At 38.2% G+C, this 20,354-nt stretch overlaps 1 protein-coding gene across 1 annotated transcript; it reads left to right on the top strand.

The window, feature by feature from the left end:
• The first annotated feature begins 2,653 nt into the window (after positions 1–2,653).
• LOC147621246 (uncharacterized) lies at positions 2,654–4,102 on the top strand. Its single transcript, XM_086824525.1, has 2 exons — positions 2,654–3,037; positions 3,184–4,102. The coding sequence occupies exons 1-2, from the start codon at positions 2,890–2,892 to the stop codon at positions 3,834–3,836; spliced, it is 801 nt and encodes a 266-aa protein (XP_086680651.1). The 5' UTR covers positions 2,654–2,889; the 3' UTR covers positions 3,837–4,102.
• The last annotated feature ends 16,252 nt before the right edge of the window (positions 4,103–20,354 follow it).

Here is a 20,354-nt window from a genome sequence, read left to right as displayed (position 1 = left end):
ATCTCCTTTACATATGCCTACATTCACGTGTCTTAAATCCACCAGTCTCTCCTATTATGTATCTAGTGATCTCCTCTACAAACCCATGAACTCCTTGTCCTTTCTACTTTTGTTGATTAAGTGCATGGAGAGGAGTATCTTACATGGGCATGATCTCCTTTACATATGCCTACATTCACGTGTCTTAAATCCACCAGTCTCTCTCCATGCCACCCTCACATGAAACTCCTAATATTTAGTTGTGCTTGTTTTCTAGCCATCATGTAATATCAATCTTTCTTTCTTGGAATGTAAAAAATACATAATTTAATAATATATTCATATTTTTGGATAAAAATTCTGGTGGGATTGTGATTTTTCTCAAAAAGTTAGTAGTTGCTCCTCTTTTGTGATACCTTAGCTCCGGAGTTCGTGGGTTTTAGCTCGAAAAATGGTCAGTCCCTCCATGACATGAGATATGTCATGATGATCGGGAGATATTTGTTATGTAGATTCTGGCACCTCTAACCACATGACCAATCATGTTGGTGAAAGGTTTAGAGATATATAGAAAATGGAAAAACCAAGATATGTGAAAACAAGTAATGGTATTGTGCATTGCATTGCGCATGTTGGTAAAGTACCATTGTATATGTAAGATGGCAAAATCATTGAAAGTACTTGGTAGATGTACTTCATGTTCTAAATATTATAAAGCACCTGGTTTTTGTTGGATAGAGGGTTGAGCAGGGTCTCCAAGTAAGGTTTAATACTCTAGTGGCTCTAAGCAGAGCCTTGATGAGGATCTTGGAATTGAGTCAGTGGGTGTGGTTACTCTTGGTGCAAGGAGAACTAGGGCTATTTGAGGGCTATTTTGAGGACACATGGCAATGATCCATGTATACCCAGGTCTACAAGGAATACTATGAGGACTTATGGTAGAAGTGATCAAGGGCTAGATACCCTATTGACAAGTTGAGATATGATGGATATAATATATTTCATCATTATGCTTACATGGTTAAAGTAATATAAGAGTTGGAACCCACCCACTTGTTTTGATCAGGCACTTGGAATTAAAAAATGGAAAGATTCCATAGATGAGGAGATGGTAGCATTGGATGAAAATGCAACATGGGAGTTCATGCCTCCTTTGCCTAAGGAAAAGAAGGAAATTGTATGTAAATGCAACATGGTAGCATTAGATGAAAATGTGCAACATGGGAGTTAGTGTCTTTGCCTAAGGAAAAGAAGGAAATTGGATGTAAGTGAGCGGATAATGTCAATAATAACTCAAATAGATCAATAAGCAAGTATAAAGCAATATTAGTCACCAAGGGTTATGCATAGACCTATGGTATTAATTATGAGGAGACATTTAACCCAATTGCAAGAATGGAACCATGAGAGCTTTCATTGCTATGGATGCAACAAAGAGTTGGTATTTATGTCAAATGGATGTAAAGAATACTTTCTTGCATATGGTAGTGATCTAGGCATTCAATCAATGGCTGGTTACTCTTAGTGAAAGGAGAACCACCAGGTCTATTTTGAGGACACATGGCAATGATCCATGTATACCTAGGTCTACATGGGCTATTTGGAGGACTTATGGTAGCGATCTATGTATACAAAGGGTCTACAAGGGCTATTTTGAGGACACATGGTAGTGATCAAGGTATATGTAGGTCTACAAGGGCTGGATACCCTATTGACAAGTTGAGAGATTATGATGGATATAATATAGTTCATCATTATGCTTACATGGTTAAAGTAATATAAGAGTTGGAGCCCACCCACTTGTTTTGATCAGGCACTTGGAATTAAAAAATGGAAAGATTCCATAGATGAGGAGATGGTAGCATTGGATGAAAATGCAACATGGGAGTTCATGCCTTTGCCTAAGGAAAAGAAGGAAATTGTATGTAAATGCAACATAGTAGCATTAGATGAAAATGTGCAACATGGGAGTTAGTGTCTTTGCCTCAGGAAAAGAAGGAAATTGGATGTAAGTGAGTGGATAATGTCAATAATAACTCGAATAGATCAATAAACACATGGCGCTACATTGTTCCATGCACTTGCTTTGAAGAAATTGCAAGGGAACGTGGTGGGATGCTTCGTGATCTTGCTTGGTCATCGAATCTTGAGCTTTAGATGACCTGTCCCCTTGATAAAAACTAATAGCTTTCCCAATGGTTGATGCTTGGAAATGAGTGCCTACACGTAGGCAAGCCAAAACCAAGGTCCAAGGCCCAAACCTCGGCACTTAAATATAATTAATCTATCGAAAAATATATATAGTGTCAAGCCACTTGTCACTATCAATCCTTTCAAGTAACAAAGGTGGAAAGTTTTTTATTTTTTGGCAATCAAAATAAGGAGAGTTATTCACCTTTGTTGGTTTTTCCTTCAACAAAACTACACATCAATCAATTTCAAACCTAAACCTTTCAAAATCTTAGTCCATATTTTCAAGACAAGAAAAAGTTGCACTAGTTTTTTTTTTCTATTTGAGAGTTGAAAAATACATAAAAGGACGGATTTTTGTTTCTATTTGAAAGAGACACTAAAGTACCCTTTTTTTTTTAAAGCCACAAAAGTAGCACTGACATAGTGGAGGGTAGGCTTTATGAATGTTTTCATAACTCGTTGCCTTTTGATACTGTTGCCATGTCGCCCATCTCCCAGCAGGTAGCCGTGTGGATATAAGTGTGGTTTCGTGTCTCTCGGACCGGGGACCTGCTCCACTGTTTGCCCACAGCTCCCCTCGAATCAATGAAACCATACGCTGCTCGAGACGCTGCTACACAAGCACCCCTTCTTAAGAACCCATTATACCATACACTGTGTCTCCTCACATTAGGGCCATTCTTGCATGATCAAGCTAGATATAACTAGAGCGAGACTATGAAAATGTCGACAGATGTAGAGCAATATAATGCTTTCATGTTGCCTGATCCCAGCATGCAACAAGCGGCAGCAGATGCTTGGCATTATGTAGTGGACTCTTGTGATTCTGAGATGGGTCTTGAAAGCTTTCTTCTCCTCAAAGCCGGTAACAGACAAAAGCGGCCTTCAGTACTGCTGTAATCTGATGGATGGGTTTAACTGCGTGTGGATGTGTGTGCGTGCGTGTGTGTGTGTGTGTTGCGTGCGGGATTGAAACTGGCTGGATTATGCTGATCAAATCGAATTGCGCAGGCTCTGGTAGAACTAAGAGGAAGAGGAAGCATGGTTACAGGGGGATCAGGCGGCGGCCGTGGGGGAAATATGCGGCGGAGATCAGCGACCCGGCCAAACGAGGGCGCGTGTGGCTGGGCACATTCCCCACGCCCGAGGCGGCCGCCCGCGCCTACGATGCCGCCGCTACACGGATCAAAGGAAATAAAGCCAAGCTCAACTTCACGCAAGGCGATCCCATTAGTGGAGGTGCGCCCACTGACTCGAAGGAACAGAAACAAGCTTCTCTGATCATACAGAACCAAGATGATCACATGCACACAGCCAATCGCAGTTCATCGACTCGCAAAGCTCTGGGCAGCAAGCAAATAGACGTACTGCAGCGCGTGCTTGACCATGAACATGCATCAAGTTATGCTGCCTCGCGTTCTTCTCAATCCATTGGCGGGGACGATCAATACTCAGATCCATGGCTGGACACCATGGACAGTATGAAGCTCGCTTCCACACTGGAGCGCCTTTTGGACGGTGGACCAGAGCCTTTCTTCTTGTCATTCAGTCCGGATGATCTGAACACTGTGTTGTCTACCACTTCAGTCGCTACTATTTATATATCCGAGGAGGAAAGTGACCAAATGCAGCCCTGCTTAGAGTTATGGAACTTTGAAAACTAGCCCTCAACAATATGCAAAGGTATGCATGCCTCCTGGGCTCTATCCGCCCAAGGTGGAAAATGACCAAATGCAGCCTTGCTTAGAGTTCTGGAATGGAATTTTGAAGACAAGCCCTCAACAATATGCAAAGGTATGCCTCCTAGGCTATAACCTAGCAGTAGCGCCTAACGAGGAGGTGTTGGGTTCGAATCTAGCCATTCCCTATAGAGAAGTGATGGCATGTAATTTCACTACCAATCCTCATAATAATAAAAAAAAAAAACATGTAAGGGTCATGATGACTTTCTATGTATTACGTACTTTGCCTATTAGGGCCATTTAGAATTGCACTTTGAGTTCAACAATATGCAAAGGTCATGATGCCTTTCCACATATCACATATCAAAGGCGTAATCCCAAGCTTAAGGCTACTTAAGATCTCATAATCAACTTATTTACCTACAATGAATGCAATTTCACTATCCTTAAAAATTATCATCTATAAATGTTACTTTACACGACGACCGAGTGTGCCATTAATTGAGTAAAGTGCAATTTTTCTTTTGTGAATTCTTAATGCTTTGGTCCTTTCTAATGGTTAGTAAATGAGCTTTGAATCATGAGACAACAAATATATACACAACCAAATCTCTAAAAAATCACCTCAAGGATATCTTATATTTTCTAGCAATAGTCTAGTGGTTGTGTACTAATTCTATTGATCTTAAATCTTAGGAATCTTGCTAACAACACCACAATCAAATGTGGTTATGCTTCCATCTATTTGCTCCACACCAAAGCATCCTCACATGACTATAATGGGACAAATCTCTTGTACTAGAAGAGAAAAAGCACATGCATGTATACATAAACAATGAATGCCCTTCATTGAATCACACAATCACATAATTTAATCAATGTATATTATGTATAAACTAGACAAATTGTTTACATGGAAATCACACACCCTTGCTAGATTCTTTCAAAGGATTGGTCATTGCCAAGGTTCATGGAAGCACTAAGAAATGCAAAGATGGTAGGAGACATTGCCACTAACACTACCACTCAAATAAGTGGATGGCATATGGACTAACCTCATAATCGATTGGCGATGTGCACTAGCCCATGTTGTGGCATGCTCCAAGTTTTCATAAATCACTCTATATTAAATATCCATAAGCTATGTACTACCACTCAAATAAGTGGATGGCATATGGACTAACCTCATAATCAATTGGCGATGTGCACTAGCCCATGTGGCATGCTCCAGGTTTTCATAAATCACTCTATATTAAATATCCATAAGCTATGGACTATCTCCACATTAGCCAATTCATGTACCAAGTGCACATCATGATGCATTTTAGTGGTGAGAATAGCCATGAGGAAGTGCTTTTCAAAGAGGCACATCGCTTCAATAGATTCAATGTGGGCTTTCTTGATGGACTTACGCAAGTCTAAACTAAACCTAAACCCAGAACCCTAGGGTGAAATAAACTTAGAGCTTGCATAAATAATTAAAACAGAAAGAGGGCTTAGAACTTAGAACTTAAAAGCCTATACATAAAGCTCTAAGCCTATGCATAGAGCTTGTATAAAGATTTCAAGCCTATGAAGAAAGCTTTCAAAGCCTATGCATAGAGCTTCAAGAAGCTTTATGCAAGCATATACATAAATTCTAATGCATTGAGCTTTATGCATAGCCTATGCATAGAGCTTGCATGAAGCTTGCAAGGCTATGCATACTATGCATAGCCTTGCAAGCTAATGCATAGAGCTTGCAAATCTATGCATGAAAGCTCTAAGCCTATGCATAGAGCTTTATGCAAGTCTATGCATAGAGCTTGCAATGCAAGAAGCGTTATGCAAGTCTATGCATAAATCTTGAAAGCTTAATACATAGGCTTGTATAAAGCTATATGCGTAGGCTTAGAGCTTCATGCATAGTCTTGCAAGCTCTATGCATAAAGCTTGCAAGCCTATGCATAGAGCTTGCAAGCCTATACTAAACCTAAACCCGGGACCCAAGGGTGCAATGTACTTAAAACTTACATAAACAATTAAAAGAAAAAGAGGGCTTACCTCTTGTTATCAGGCCAAAGGAAAAGTTTTATGCAAGACCTACAAAACATAAGACTAAGTGACTAGTACATGAAACATAAAATTTAACAAAGTGAGCTTGCAAGAAACATAGAGCTTACAAGAAGCTTTATGCAACCCTATGCATAAAGCTTGCATAGAGCTTGTAACAAGCAGCTTTATGAAAGCTCCTATGCAAAGAGCTTTATGGAAGCCTAATGCATAGAGCTTTATGCATAGCCTATGCATAGAGATTGCATAAAGCTTGAAATCCTATGCATGAAGCTCTAAGCCTATCTATGCATAGAGCTTGTAAGCCTATGCATGAATCTCTAAGCCTATGCATTAAGCTTTATGCAAACTTATGCATAGGCTTTATGCATACAGCCTACAAACCTATTCATAGAGTTTGCAAGAAGCTTAATGCATAAGCTTTACGTAAGTCTATGCATAAAGCTTGCAAGCCTATGTATAAAGCTTTCAAGCCTAAACTAAACCTAAACTCGGCACCCAAGGGTGAAATAAACTTAGAATTTGCATAAAGAATTAAAACAAAAACATGGCTTACCTCTTTTTGTAAAGTTGAAGGAAAAGCTTTATTCAAGACCTATAAAACATACGATTAAGCTTTATGCAAAAGATTTATGCATAAACTTTATGCAAGCCTATGCATAGAGCCTAAGCATAAAGCTTGTAAGCGTAAACTAAACCTAAACCCGGCATGCAAAGAGAAATAAACTTATACCTTGCAAAAATATTTAAAACAAAAGGAGGGATTACCTCTTTTTGTGAAGCCAAAGGAGAGGATTAGTAAAAGACTTACAAAGCATAAGATTAAACAAAGTAATTAGTACATGAAACATAAGACTAAATAGTGATTAGTACATGAAACATAAGATTAAACAAAGTGATTAGTGCATTGATAGCATTGAGAGCTCTATACATGAAAGTGAGAAGAATAAGTGAAGAAAAGTGAGAAGAATAAGAAAAAGAAGAAGACAAGAATCAAGACCTAAGTATGCATACACATAGAAATTGAAACAAAGAGGAGAGAATAGAGAATATAAACCCTTAACTTCATCATGAAACTATGAAGGCACATAAATGAAGGAGGAGAGTATGAGTTTCATGATTGAGGTCCTGAGGTGCTTGAGGTATGGAACATGAAGTCAGAAGAGGAAACATGCTACGTGGAGGTTTTTGGGAGAACAAAGAAAGGATGCGCGCGAGGTGGGAGAATCAAATTTTTCCTAGTACGTGGCTATATGTGCGCCTATCGCATAAGTATACACACGTGCATATAGCTGTGCACTGGGAAATGCATGCAGTCGTGACTCTCTCACTACTTTCTCTCACTACATTGCATGGCTATACCATCATCATCTTGTAATGATCTCTTGTGGATCTAAGCAAATGGAGGAACCACCAAATAAAATGAAGTAAAAAACAAAGGAGTTGTAATAACCTTCGTAAGTAAGTTGAATAATATATCTTTAAAAATAATTTGGGATTGTGAAGAAGATATTAGGTCTTCAAAATTAACACTAGTCTTGTAAAGAAAAGGTCACTCTTGAGGCTTTTGCAGGCTTTTGTATTTTAAAAAAAATCATTTCTCTTTGCGTATACAACACACAATATTAGTTTTAAAAATATCAAGTGCCACTAAAAAACACAATCTTCCATGGTTACATTTAGGTGTTTTTTTGAGAAAAATATCTAATTTTTAAATTTCTCTTTAAAAATACTTGCACATTATAAATTCAATTCTTCTCTTCTTTTTAAAATTAAGTCTATTATAGAATATTTTGTGGAATCACGAGAAATGATGTGGAGCAATGTGAAAAGATGAGAGTTCGTTAGAAACTGCATTTATGAAACCTGTTTTTAAATGACTGTTTTATGTCAAGAATGTTGGGGAAGCATTTTGACCATCTTGTGCATGAGATCGGGGAGAGTCAATGGAGGACGTCTCGCGTAGCAAGGTTGGGGAAGCATCTTGTGAATGAGATCGGGGAGAGTCAATGGAGGACGTCTCGTGTAGCAAGGTTGGTCGAGATCTTGATCAGCCTCGGTTCGATTTAAATGGTGAGCTTCTGGTACAGTGGATGAGGGACCAAGGAAGCAGCCTATGAGTGAAGCACTAAGTGACTTGCGAAGGAGCCTAGAGGGTGCTAACCATACAGTTCTCGGGGTCTGGGTTGCCGAAGATACCCATGCGTGCATCCGGGAAGAAAATGGAACAAGGTGTTAGAGTTGTTTTTGGAACTCGGGCATGGATCTGGTTGATTGGCCTTGCTGGTCCTCAACAGATGTGTCCATGGCTCTTTTATATGGATCTGTTGGTTGATCTTGCTAATATTCAACAACGGAGAGTCCATATGGATTTTCTTAAGTGAATATACTATGAGCTAGGAACTATTGAAAAGGCCCCTAAGTGGATAGGTGGTAAGCTTTCTGGTTACCAATGATGCCATAGTTACACCGAGGAATGATTACAAATTAGAACTCAAGCTAGATATTTTGGAGGATTATGATCAGTGATACTATGGTTTCATTAAAAGATTGTTTTAAAGATAGCTGAATCTATGAAATAGGCAAGTTTATATTGGGTGTGTAAGTGGTGTGACTATCTTAAAGTTTGCTTGAAGCGCCGGCTAGGGGGCTTGGGAACTCTTTTCCCTTGTACCCGGGGCAAAACATCACCAAATTTCTAAATGGATTCTATCACTACAATGGTTGGGCAATTGGCTACTAACCCATGGGATTGGATGGACTGATGGATCCCTAAAATGAGATTCAATTCTGTTAAGTTACGATAGTTGAAGTAAATCCCGGATAGTCCTTGTTCTATGGAAACGAATCAACGGCTGTGCCTCTTGATAAGGAAAAAAGCGCTGGTCTCTATGATCCAAGTGCAAGTCTCTTCCTTGATCAGACCATGAGATTTACGGGTTTGGTCGAATCAGTTTGGTTAGTGATGAAGACCTTGATTACATTAGAATAAAATATCCTAGAGGAATCACCTATGTCTGCTAGGCGAGGGAAGTTTTTATAGGTTCAGTTTTGGAAGAACCGAGGGATTAGTCTCTTGTCCGGATATCCGTGGGCGAGGCCCCAAGTGAGAGGCTCTGCCCTGCGCAAGAAGTGCTACTTCCACGGCTAGCATCCTCGAGTCCATTGCGCGGAGGGAGCAGGGATCTTTCAGCTGGTATTAGAGCAAATTGGCTAAAGTGGATCAACCGAGAAGCAAGAAATGTCAAAAATTTATGAAGTACTAGTAAAGGATTGTAATTGTGTGATGAAATTCATACAAATTGATATTCAAAATAAAGATTCATAAATTGGAAATTGGGTCTTCAGATAGAAGTACCCCAACTGTATGGAATTTGTGACTTGCTTGAGGCCTAGATATGATGGTATTTACCTTATAACTCCAAGGACAATGACTACTCGTATATACCAAGGGTATAGCTGCAGCTCTTTACTGACAATATATACAAGTAAATCTAAGACCTTGAAAATATAAGCAAAAATGCTATCCAGATGATAAATTTGAATGCTGGTTGATATGATTTTAGAATTTTGTTTGAGAATTGATGAGTTGATTTGGATTTTGATTGAAAGATCATGATTCCTGAATTCTGGTTGAAAGAAGATAAGTTGAACAAAGCCACAATGAGGATGAATGGGACGAATCCCAGTGACGATGTTAATAACTAGAATGATGATTATGACTTCAGAAAATCACTATGAGATTAGTGGATTGTGCTGATAAATTGCTACTGTTAACCTTTGAAGTAGTGGATCTAATTAAGGAATGACAAATTGAGAACCTGCATAACTGAAATTCCCCTGGAGGAATACTTAGATGGAATTTTCAGTCTGGTGGCCATTATTGTGTTAAGAATATGAATGAATTGTTCTCTAATAATGAGTTCTGTATGATATTCTTGTAGAAGGGAACTTTATCCCGGGATTCTGTGGGGGTGGGCTGACCAACTATAAAGAACCCCAGAATCAGTTGGATCTAAAGACTAAAGTCGGATTTGAATTATAAATAAAGTGGTCTTTTCACCTAAGCATCTTGGTTAATATGGAAAAAAAAGGGACTTAACAAGAATTTTCGTATTGATAAGATCATGGATCGAGGTCGTCATGGTAGGAATGTTAACCCCCAACTCGATGAGGAAGAGCTCGACTCGGATGTTTGTAAAACTCTTCATAGATCATAGCTTGGACCTTTGAAGGGTGAAGGGAAAAACTTGGGTGAGGCTCTGGAAAAGTGGATCGAAGCAATGGAAGAATACTTCGATGTCACCAGGTACAACGAGAAACGTAAAATGGCTCTTGCAAGGCTGAAGATGTAGAAACACCCAGAGTGGCATGGAGAAACCACTGTGAGACAAACCATCTGGATCAGAATATCCAGACATGGAATGATCTCAAGAATTACCTAAGGAAGAGATTCTGTCCTCCTGGCTTTTTGGAAACCAAGATGAATGAATTCTTAGAAATAACCGAGGGGAATAGAACCATTGAAGTGTGTGACCAAGCGTTCGATCTCCTCCTCAAGTACTAGCCATCGCTGAATAACAGCTGATGGCCAAGTTCATTCGAGGACTGAACAAATCTTTGAATATCCTAGTGAAGAATGCCAAGCCAGTTTCCATGGCTGACGTAGTGTGGAAGGGCGAAGGATTTCACCAAGACCTTTAATGTCAAGGTCCCGCCAAAGCCAGCACCATCATCTTTCAAAATATTTCTAGCTCCAGAAGGTGATTCCAACTTTCCACATTTTTATGCAAAAAGATAAATTTTTGGTAAATTTATTTTTATGCAAAAAGAGGAATTCCCATGATAATTGAGATCCAAGTAATTAAATGGTAAAAGAGAAAGTTTTGGCATAATTCAAATTATGAGTATTTATCAAAAGTGGAATTTTGAGCATTATTAATTTTATTGGGAAATATGGGTAGAATTGATTTTTGTAAATCCCATGAATCTTTTACTGAAAAAAAGATTATTGAATATATTTCTCTTGAGAAATTTGAGAAAGAATATGAAAATATCCATCGAGAGAAAGTACCTTTAACTAGGCTAAGCAATTGGTAGAAACTTAGAAAAGTCCTATCAGGATTGAAAGTAAAAAACGGTACTAAATGTGAATGTGGTGTGATAAGATGTGAATGCGATGTGATAAGATGTGAGTGGATGTGATGAGATGTGATGTGATGTGATGTAAATAGATGTGGATGTGGATGAGATGTGATGTGATGTAAATGGATGTGGATGTGGATGTGATGAGATATGATGTGATGTAAACGGATGTGGATGTAAATATGTTGAGATGTGGATGAGATGTGATGTGATGTAAATGGGTGTGGATGTAAATGTGATGAGAGGTGATGTGATGTAAATGGATGTGGATGTGATGTGATGTAAACGGATGTGGATGTAAATATGTTGAGATGTGGATGTGATGTGATGTAAATGGGTGTGGATGTAAATGTGATGAGAGGTGATGTGATGTAAATGGATGTGGATGTGGATGTGATGATATGTGAAAGGATATGATGTGAGGTAAATGGATGAGAATGAGATGTGATGTGATAGATATGTATGTGAATGAATGAATGGATGGGGATAGATGTGAATGTAAATGAACGAATGGATGTGGATGAATGTGATGAGCTATGAATGGATGTGGTGTGATATGGATAGATGTGGATGTGATGTAATGTGGATGGAATGAATGAGATGTGATGTGGATGGATATGCATGTGAATGAATGAATGGATGGGGATAGATGTGAATGTAAATGAACGAATGGATGTGGAAAAATGTGATGAGCTGTGAATGGATGTGGTGTGATATGGATAGATGTGGATGTGATGTAATGTGGATGGAATGAATGAGATGTGATGTGGATGGATATGAATAAGATGTGATAAGATGAGGATGGATGTGACGAGATGTGAATGAATGTGGGATGTGAATGAGTGTGATGGATGTGAATGGATGTGATGAGATGTGTGGATGTGGTGACATGTGAATGTGATGTAATGAGAAGTGAATGGATGTGATGTGATGTGGATCTAGTTAGATATGAATGGATGAGATATGATGTGGATAGATGAGATGTGATGTGGACTTGGGTAAATGTGAATGGATGTGAATGTGATGTGATGATATGTGGATGTGATGTGGATCTGAACAAATGTAGATGGATGTGAAATGATATGAATAGATGTGATGTGATGTGGATATGTTGTGATGTGATGTGATGAGGATAGATGTGGATAGATGAGATGAGATGTAATATGATGTGACTGGATGTGACTGGATGTGATGTGGATCTGAACAAATGTAGATGGATGTGAAGTGATATGAATGAATGTGATGTGATGTGGATATGTTGTGATGTGATGTGATGAGGATAGATGTGGATAGATGTGGATAGATGAGATGAGATGTAATATGATGTGATATGATGTGACTGGATGAGAATGGATAAAGGAAGATGAGATATAATATGATGTGACTGGATGAAGGAAGATGGGAATACATACGATTGGATGTGGAATAAGCAATGTGAATTGATGTAGAAGAATGTGGAATAACGAGAAATGATGTGGAACAATGTGAAAAGATGAGAGTTCGTTAGAAGCTGTATTTATGAAAACCTATTTTTAAATGACTGTTTTATGTCAAGAATGCTGGGGAAGAATTTTGACCATCTTATGAATGAGATCATGGAGACCTAAGTGATATAGTTACAACACAGCTGATGGAGAGTCGATGGAGGATGTCTCGGGTAGCAAGGTCGGCCGAGGTCTTGACCAACCTCGGTTCGATTTAAATGGTGAGCTTCCAGTACGGTGGATGAGGGATCAAGGAAGCGGCCTATGAATGAACCGCTAGTTGCAACACAGCTGATGGAGAGTCAATGGAGGACGTCTCAGGTAGCAAGGTCCACCGAACACCATATTGGGGAATATGGGAATTTTCCATAAGTTTGGGACACGTGGTCAAAACTTTGGATTTGCCATAACCTGAATACCATTACTCCAAATTGTACGCTTTAAAGCTTAATAGATCCCTCTTTTCAAGCGCTTTCCAATGATAGGTCACATGATAGGGTTTTGAGAAACTTATAGACATGTTAATCGGGTCCCACCTTTTTAGTATTACAAAAATGGGACTTGGGAGATTCCCAAACTCACGAATATGGTGTTACCGAGGTCTTGACCAGCCTCGGTTTGATTTAAATGGTGAGCTTCCGATACGGTGGATGAGGGACCAAGGAAGCAGCCTATGAATGAAGCGCTAGGTGACCTGTGAAGGAGCCTAGAGGGTGCTGACCATACGGTTCTTGGGCTTTGGGTCATCGAAGATACCCACGCGTGCATCGGGAAAGAAAATGGAACAAGGTGTTAGAGTTGTTTTCTGAACTCAGGCATGGATGTGGTTTATTGGCCTTACTGGTCCTCAACAACGGATGAGTCCATGAAGATCTTGGGAACACAGCCCTGCTGGCCTAGTCTTCTAGAGAATAGAATTGCCCAAGAAACTATTTATCTAACGTAGGGCTTTCACTTAATATGTTGGAAAGCTACCTGGCTAATCGAGTCCACTCGTCGTCCGTAGGATGGTGCCGTCGGGGCATTCCATCCTCCCACTTGCCACCATACTCATGCGTTAATTTGATTTCTAATTAATCTTACCACACTGTTTGACACAAATAAACATGTTCCTTAATTAAAGCCCTTTTCACAAGGTTTGTTAAAATAGCCTTTTTCCACAATACAATAATGCCAAAGATAAGATTTATAAAAAAAGTTTATACATGGATCAATTTCATACAAGCTAAATTGGCACTCTTATTCTTTTCCTTTATACTACCGATGATCTAGAATTCGGCCTTCCACCCATGCTGGGCAAAACCCTACGAGGCCATACACCTCATCGTCGACCAGCGCGAGGACTCAAGCTGGCCTGTCGCCCTCTCAGGTTCCGTCGCTCGATCCTCCCACCCCTCAGAGGGATGTCTACCCACTAGGGTGGGCTAATTCAGCGCACTAGCCTGGGCCCTCAAAACTAGGTAGCATCACAATCACTCACCTCAATCGGCAAACCTCACTCTCCCACCAATGGTATGAGGGATACCATGGGCTAGCTCCGGGCCTTAATGTATCCGTCGTCCGACTACACAAGCACAAGAACGGGGCAGCGTACCTATACCTTAATTTAACCAAGATAACAATCCATTTACTCGACTAAACCATAGGACTAGAATCCATGTTATCTTTTTAAGAAAACAATCCTTTTCACAAAGATTTTAGCATTTCAACTTGAGATTGTGATAAGACATACTTTATTAAGGCATATGCTGTTGTTTAAAAGAATACAAACTTTAACTAGTAAATCTATCAAATAGATCACTCTATTAACAATTAATAGAGAAGCCAGGGCCATACCTCAACCCCTAAGAATGATATAAAATTGAAAAAAAAATACCTTATAGAAATTTGTCGTTTATCGTTGTCTTTGTTCATTAATAAGAGTTTCAGAACTTGATATATGAAACTAGAGAGTCTTCTAATACCTTCTCTTACGATTGAAATCATGTGATCATCCCCAAGATTTATCTCCTCTTACTTGTACTCTGACTTTTCTCTCTTTCGAAGGTCTATGGCAAAATAGCCTTCTCTTGTAGGGCTACGGCATACTATTCTTTCTTTAAAAGAAAAGCTATGGAGTTTTGGTCTCGTCCTCCGAAAGACCATAGCAATCTAACCTTCTCTTCTAAGATATTAGATAAGAATGAAGGGATATATACATCTCAAGCTCTAGAATTACCTTGAGGCTACTTGCTGCCTTCTTACAGTTTTTCCTGTGTAGAGACCCTCACAGAATCAAAAAATTGTTTTGGCCAAAACTCTCTGATAAAAATTCAATAGTCGTATAACTAGTGAAAGGAACCGGAAGGCATCTAGTCTACAAGCCATCGTGGGTAAAATAGGCAAAAACGTCTGTATATAGCCGCAAACATGCCATCTTTAGAAATGTGTTGCTTTTCCACATTTTTAGTATGCATGGACTCTAAATATGACCTCCTATCACCTAAATTCGAATTTCTATTTTTGGAGATACTTATCTCTTAACATAACTATTCTTGTCTTCTTATTTCTTTTAGGATTTTTGGAGCTAATATTTTTATTCTAACACTTTCCTAATGTTTTTAGCCTTATTGTCTCACTCTTCTCTAAGTTCACTCTCTTTTCTTATTGAAATCTATATTAAAAGAGACACATATATACATGGCTTGGGAGGGACCTTACAATCTCCCCCACCACTTAAAAGATTTGATATGTCCTCATCTCGCGGTGGGGTAGTATCTAAGTAAATCCTCTTGTCTCTTTCAAAGTGGTGTCCCCCACTAGATAGAAATCTTCTTTTGTCTAAACATTGTTCCTAAAGGGTTCCTTATTTCATGTGTTTGGGTTGTTTTGTTGTGCCTCCAAAGGTCTTTATTATTCTAAAGTTAATTGGCCTTATTATTCTAAGTTCATGCATCCATATACCTCTCATATGATATGAACCTTCGAGTTCCTTATTCTATAATCCCATGTAATATGGTACTTAACAAATTGTCATGAAAAAACGTAAGGGAATCAATCCTTTGTGCAATCTAACCTATGATAGCAATTTCATAATCTTAGTATCATCTTGTAGAATACCTCTACTCATCATGCACATTACTTCACATGAATCTTGCACCAATCCTCTTCTATTTACTCATAGAAATACCTGTTGAATTTGATTATCTTTAACCCTGCTATCCCTATTTCTTGACCTATTTCTGCTCTAGCTCATGATTCCTTGTAGCCAAGGGTGGGCTTGATGTTCCTCTTGAATTAGGGGATCTCTTCTTGATTAACATGGAAGGACTCATGTCCTTCTCGACACTTTCTATATAAAAAAACTTTATCATAGTCTCTGGTTTAATTATGGCTTCTGAAATAGAGGATGGTTTTACATTCTTGACAAGGTTATTCAATGGTTGATTAAGCTTCCAAATGAATCGATGGAGAAGGGTTACCTCATCCATCTCTAGATCAAATTGAAGAAGTTTAACAAAAGTTTGGTGGTATTCTTTTAGGGTCTTCCTTCTTGGGTTAGCTCCAAAAATTCATTCATTTTATCCTCTTGAAATCCTAGAGAACAAAACCTTTCACGAAGGTGTACTTTCATGGCATCTCATAATTGATTCTAGTTCTAGTGGTTAGATTGACAATAGTGCTTCGAACTAATTTGGCATTTCTTATGATTTTTTAGACGAGAAAGGGTGAACTTGCTTCTTTCATTGTATCCAATGAAAAATTCAAAACTATCAAATACTTATCATAGCGCCACATCTAAAGGCACTCTAGATTAATATATCTGAGATCTTTATTTTTTGAGAATTACACATCTGGTGCCTTGGGATTGACACATCCAAAAATTATCAAGATTAACATGTCTGAGATGATAAGTTTTCTTCAAATTACACATCTAGTATCTTGGGATTAACACATCTAAGGGCATGATTCTCTGGAAATTACACACCTAAAGTTAGACCCATGTTTGTCTGAGATGGGTTCAAGAACTTGGATGATCGTCCTAGTGTAAAGCATCCAGTGGATGACATTCACACGTCAACTATTCAAACCTTAATGGAGTTATAATCTTAATAATTTATAATATGCAAACTAATGAGATATATCTTGAAAATTTCTCTAAACAAATTTTCGGTCTATCCTTCTATTCAGTCTCTCACACTAGTTTCTTAATTTGATCACCCTATGTTTTTCTTCAAAAGGTTTTCTCCATACTCTTATTTCTCAAATTTATTGTACAAATATTTTGCGTGTGCACTCCCAAGATACAAGCACAATTTCATAAGATGATTGTCTCAACATGTGAGGATATTCAAACCACTTCTATGGCCAGTAGAGATGATTGATTCGTCCTCATATGATAAACAATCACTTGTTTTAATCCCTTGACAGTTAACCTTTGAAAAATAAATCCTAGGAACTAAGATCGGCTCTGATACCGCTTGTAAGGTTACCCCATTTCAAAATAGGGGAAACACTTAAGATAGTCCGCTAAGTCTTATCTTGGAGAAAATTTCCTACTTATCGACACCTTGACCCCATGAAGAGATTCAAGGACACAATTCATAGGTAAGACCTAGTTCTATCCCCCACAAGGGAAGCGTGGTCTTCTAAAAATCAAATCACCCATAGGGTAATTGATCATAAATTGGGCAACTACTAGTCTTGATTCCTAGAGACAATACTTTTTTCCTCATCCATGCAAGGCACAGCCGTTGGCCTAGTCTTCTAGAATAGAATTGCCCGAGAACCTATTTATCTAATGTAGGGCTTTCACTTAATATGTTGGAAAGCTACCCGACTAATCGGGTCCACCCTCTGTATTGGGGCATTCCATCCTTCCACTTTCCACCCTACTCATGCATCAATTTGTTTTCTAATTAATCCTACCACACTGTTTGTCATAAATAAACATAAGGCCCTTTTCACAAGGTTTGTTAAAATAGCCTTTTTCCATAGTACAATAATGCCAAAGACAAGATTTATAAAAAATTTTTATACATGAATGAATTTCATACAAGCCAAATCGGCTCTCTTATTCTTTTCCTTTATACTACTGATGATCGAGAATTCGGTCTTCCACCCTCTACATGCTGGGCAAAACCCTATGGGACCAAACACCTCATCGTCGGCCCCGCTGGCGAGGACTCAAGCTAGCGTGCCGCCCTCTCAGGCTCCGTCACTCGATCCTCCCGCCCCTTAGAGGGATTTCTATGCACTAGGGTGGGCTAATTCACCACACTAGCCTAAGCCCTCAGAACTAGACAGCATCATAAACACTCACCTCAATCAGCAAACCTCATTCTCCCAATGGTATGAGGGATACCATGGGCCAACTCTGGGCCTTACTAATGTATCCGCCGTCTGGCTACACAAGCACAAGAATGGGGCAACGTCAAGGCAGGAAGAGTTGTACTACGTGTACCTTAATTTAACCAAGATAACAATCCATTTACTCAACTAAACCATAGGATGAGAATCCATGTTACCTGAAGTCTTAAGAAAACAATCCTTTTCACAAAGATTTTAGTATTTCAACTTGAGATTGCGATAAGACATTCTTTATTAAGGCATATGCTGTTGTTTAAAAGAATACAAACCTTAACTTCTAGTAAATCAATCAAATAGATCACTATTAACAATTAATAGAGAAGCCAGGGCCATACCTTAACCCCTAAGAATGATATATAATTGAAAAACAAAGAAAATATATAACTTATAGAAATTTGTCATTTATCGTTGTCTTTGCTCGTTAATAAGAGTTTCAGAACTTGATATATAAGACTAGAGAGTCTTCTAATACCTTCTCTTACGATTGAAATCATCCGATCATCCCCAAGATTTATCTCCTCTTACTCGTACTGTGACTTTTCTCTCTTTTGAAGGTCATTGGCAAAATAACCTTCTCTTATAGGGCTACGGCATACTATTCTTTCTTTAAAAGAAAAGCTGTGGAGTTTTGGTCTCTGAATCCTCCAAAAGACCATAGCAATCTAACCTTCTCTTCTAAGATATTAGATAAGAATGAAGGGATATATACATCTCAAGCTCTAGGATTACCTTGAGGCTACTTGCTGCCTTCTTCTAGTTTATCTTGTGTAAAGACCCTGACAAAATCAACAAATTGTTTTGGCCATAACTCTCTGAATGATAAAAACTCAGAATATGGTCGTATAACCAGTGAAAAGAACAAAAAGACATCTAGTCTACAAGCCATCACGAGTAGAATAGGCAAAAACATTTGTATATAGCCGCAAACATGCCATCTTTAGAAACGTGTTGTTTTTCCACATTTTTAGTATTCATGGACTCTAAATATGTAAAAGTACTCTAAATATGACCTCCTATCACCTATATTCGAATTTCTTTTTTGGAGATACTTATCTCCTAATAGAACTATTCTTGTCTTCTTATTCCTTTTAGGATTTTTGGAGCTAATATTTTTATTCTAACACTTTCCTAATGTTTCTAGCCTTATTGTCTCACTCTTGTCTAAGTGCACTCTCTTTCCTTATTGAAATCTATATTAAAAGAGACACATACATACATGGCTTGGGAGGGACCTTACAATCTCCCCCACTTAATAAAAGATAATACTTATTTCACAAAATTTAAGAAAATTTTACCATAACCTTCTTTGTATGGCTGACCATTTTTCAAAATTTTCTATCCTCAAGTTACTTAAAAATTATCCCAAATGGTTTAAAGCATTCTAAACTAATCAAATTCCACTGTTAAAAGAGAAAAAATATGAAAAGTTTAATTCTACCAATTTGATTACATAACTAGGATAAAGAAGGACTGAATTCAAGAATGAAGAGAGGGGGAAAGCCTTTCCAACAAGGCATAACATCATTTTTCATTTTAAAGAAGGACTGAATTCAAGAATGAAGAGTGGGGGAAAGCCTTTCCAACAAGGCATAACATCATTTTTCATTTTAAAGAAAACAAAAATTAGAAAACCATTAAAAGGAATAAAGAAAAAGTTGGATTTCTAGCTCACATGAATTTCTGTGAGCTTTCCTTTGGCTTGAGGGATCTGCTCTTGTTTGCAACAAGAGTGGCCACCAATTCTTTTGAAGAGGAAATGGTCATCAAAAACTAATGAATTATCAATAAATTCACTGTTTTTGGCTCTGGGGGGAGGAGTAGAGTAACAGTGCATAAAACACTATTAAGCTTCTACAAAGGGGGAGGCTTCTATTTATAGGAAAAAGTGAGCTTCTAACCAAGCAAACTGATTCTAGAATTTTCCAGATCAGTTTGGTCAGTTTTGACCATTTTTGGGTCAGTTTAGCTTACTTTTTGGAACTAGACTTGAATTAGGAGAGAGGAGAGATGAAATATCTCAATATTTGAGAATTTAAAACTCCACCACACATGTGAAATAGGCACCTCCTTCATGAGGGGGAATCCCCACTCTGAGGTGTCAAAAATTCATTTTTTTAGTATTTCCTTTGTTCCTTAGTCCACTCTTCATCTTATGTGCGTATTTACTCATTTTTGGGGGGACTTTCTTTATTTCTTAAATTTATCTCCTCCCTACATTTGGATGAATCTGCTTGACCCCTCAGAACCTTAATCTAAAATTTTCAAAAAATCTGGACTCTCAGGATAAGGCCTTTTGAACAGATTATAATTTGTTTCTAATGCACCTTCAGAAAATCTTTTTGAACTTCTGTTTCAGGGGAATTTATTTTAATAAGATGAGATATTTTTCCATCAAAAATATTTAAAAACTAAATCATCTCTCTCTAGAAGATTTTCTCTCTCTAGGCCAAAACAGCAGGTAGAAACAAGA

The sequence above is a fragment of the Cibotium barometz genome, chromosome 30 (assembly GCF_041138505.1).
Source record: "Cibotium barometz isolate CiBa-2024 chromosome 30, ASM4113850v1, whole genome shotgun sequence".
NCBI classification, from domain to species: Eukaryota; Viridiplantae; Streptophyta; class Polypodiopsida; order Cyatheales; family Cibotiaceae; genus Cibotium; species Cibotium barometz.
This window is presented reverse-complemented; position numbering and strand designations above follow the sequence as displayed.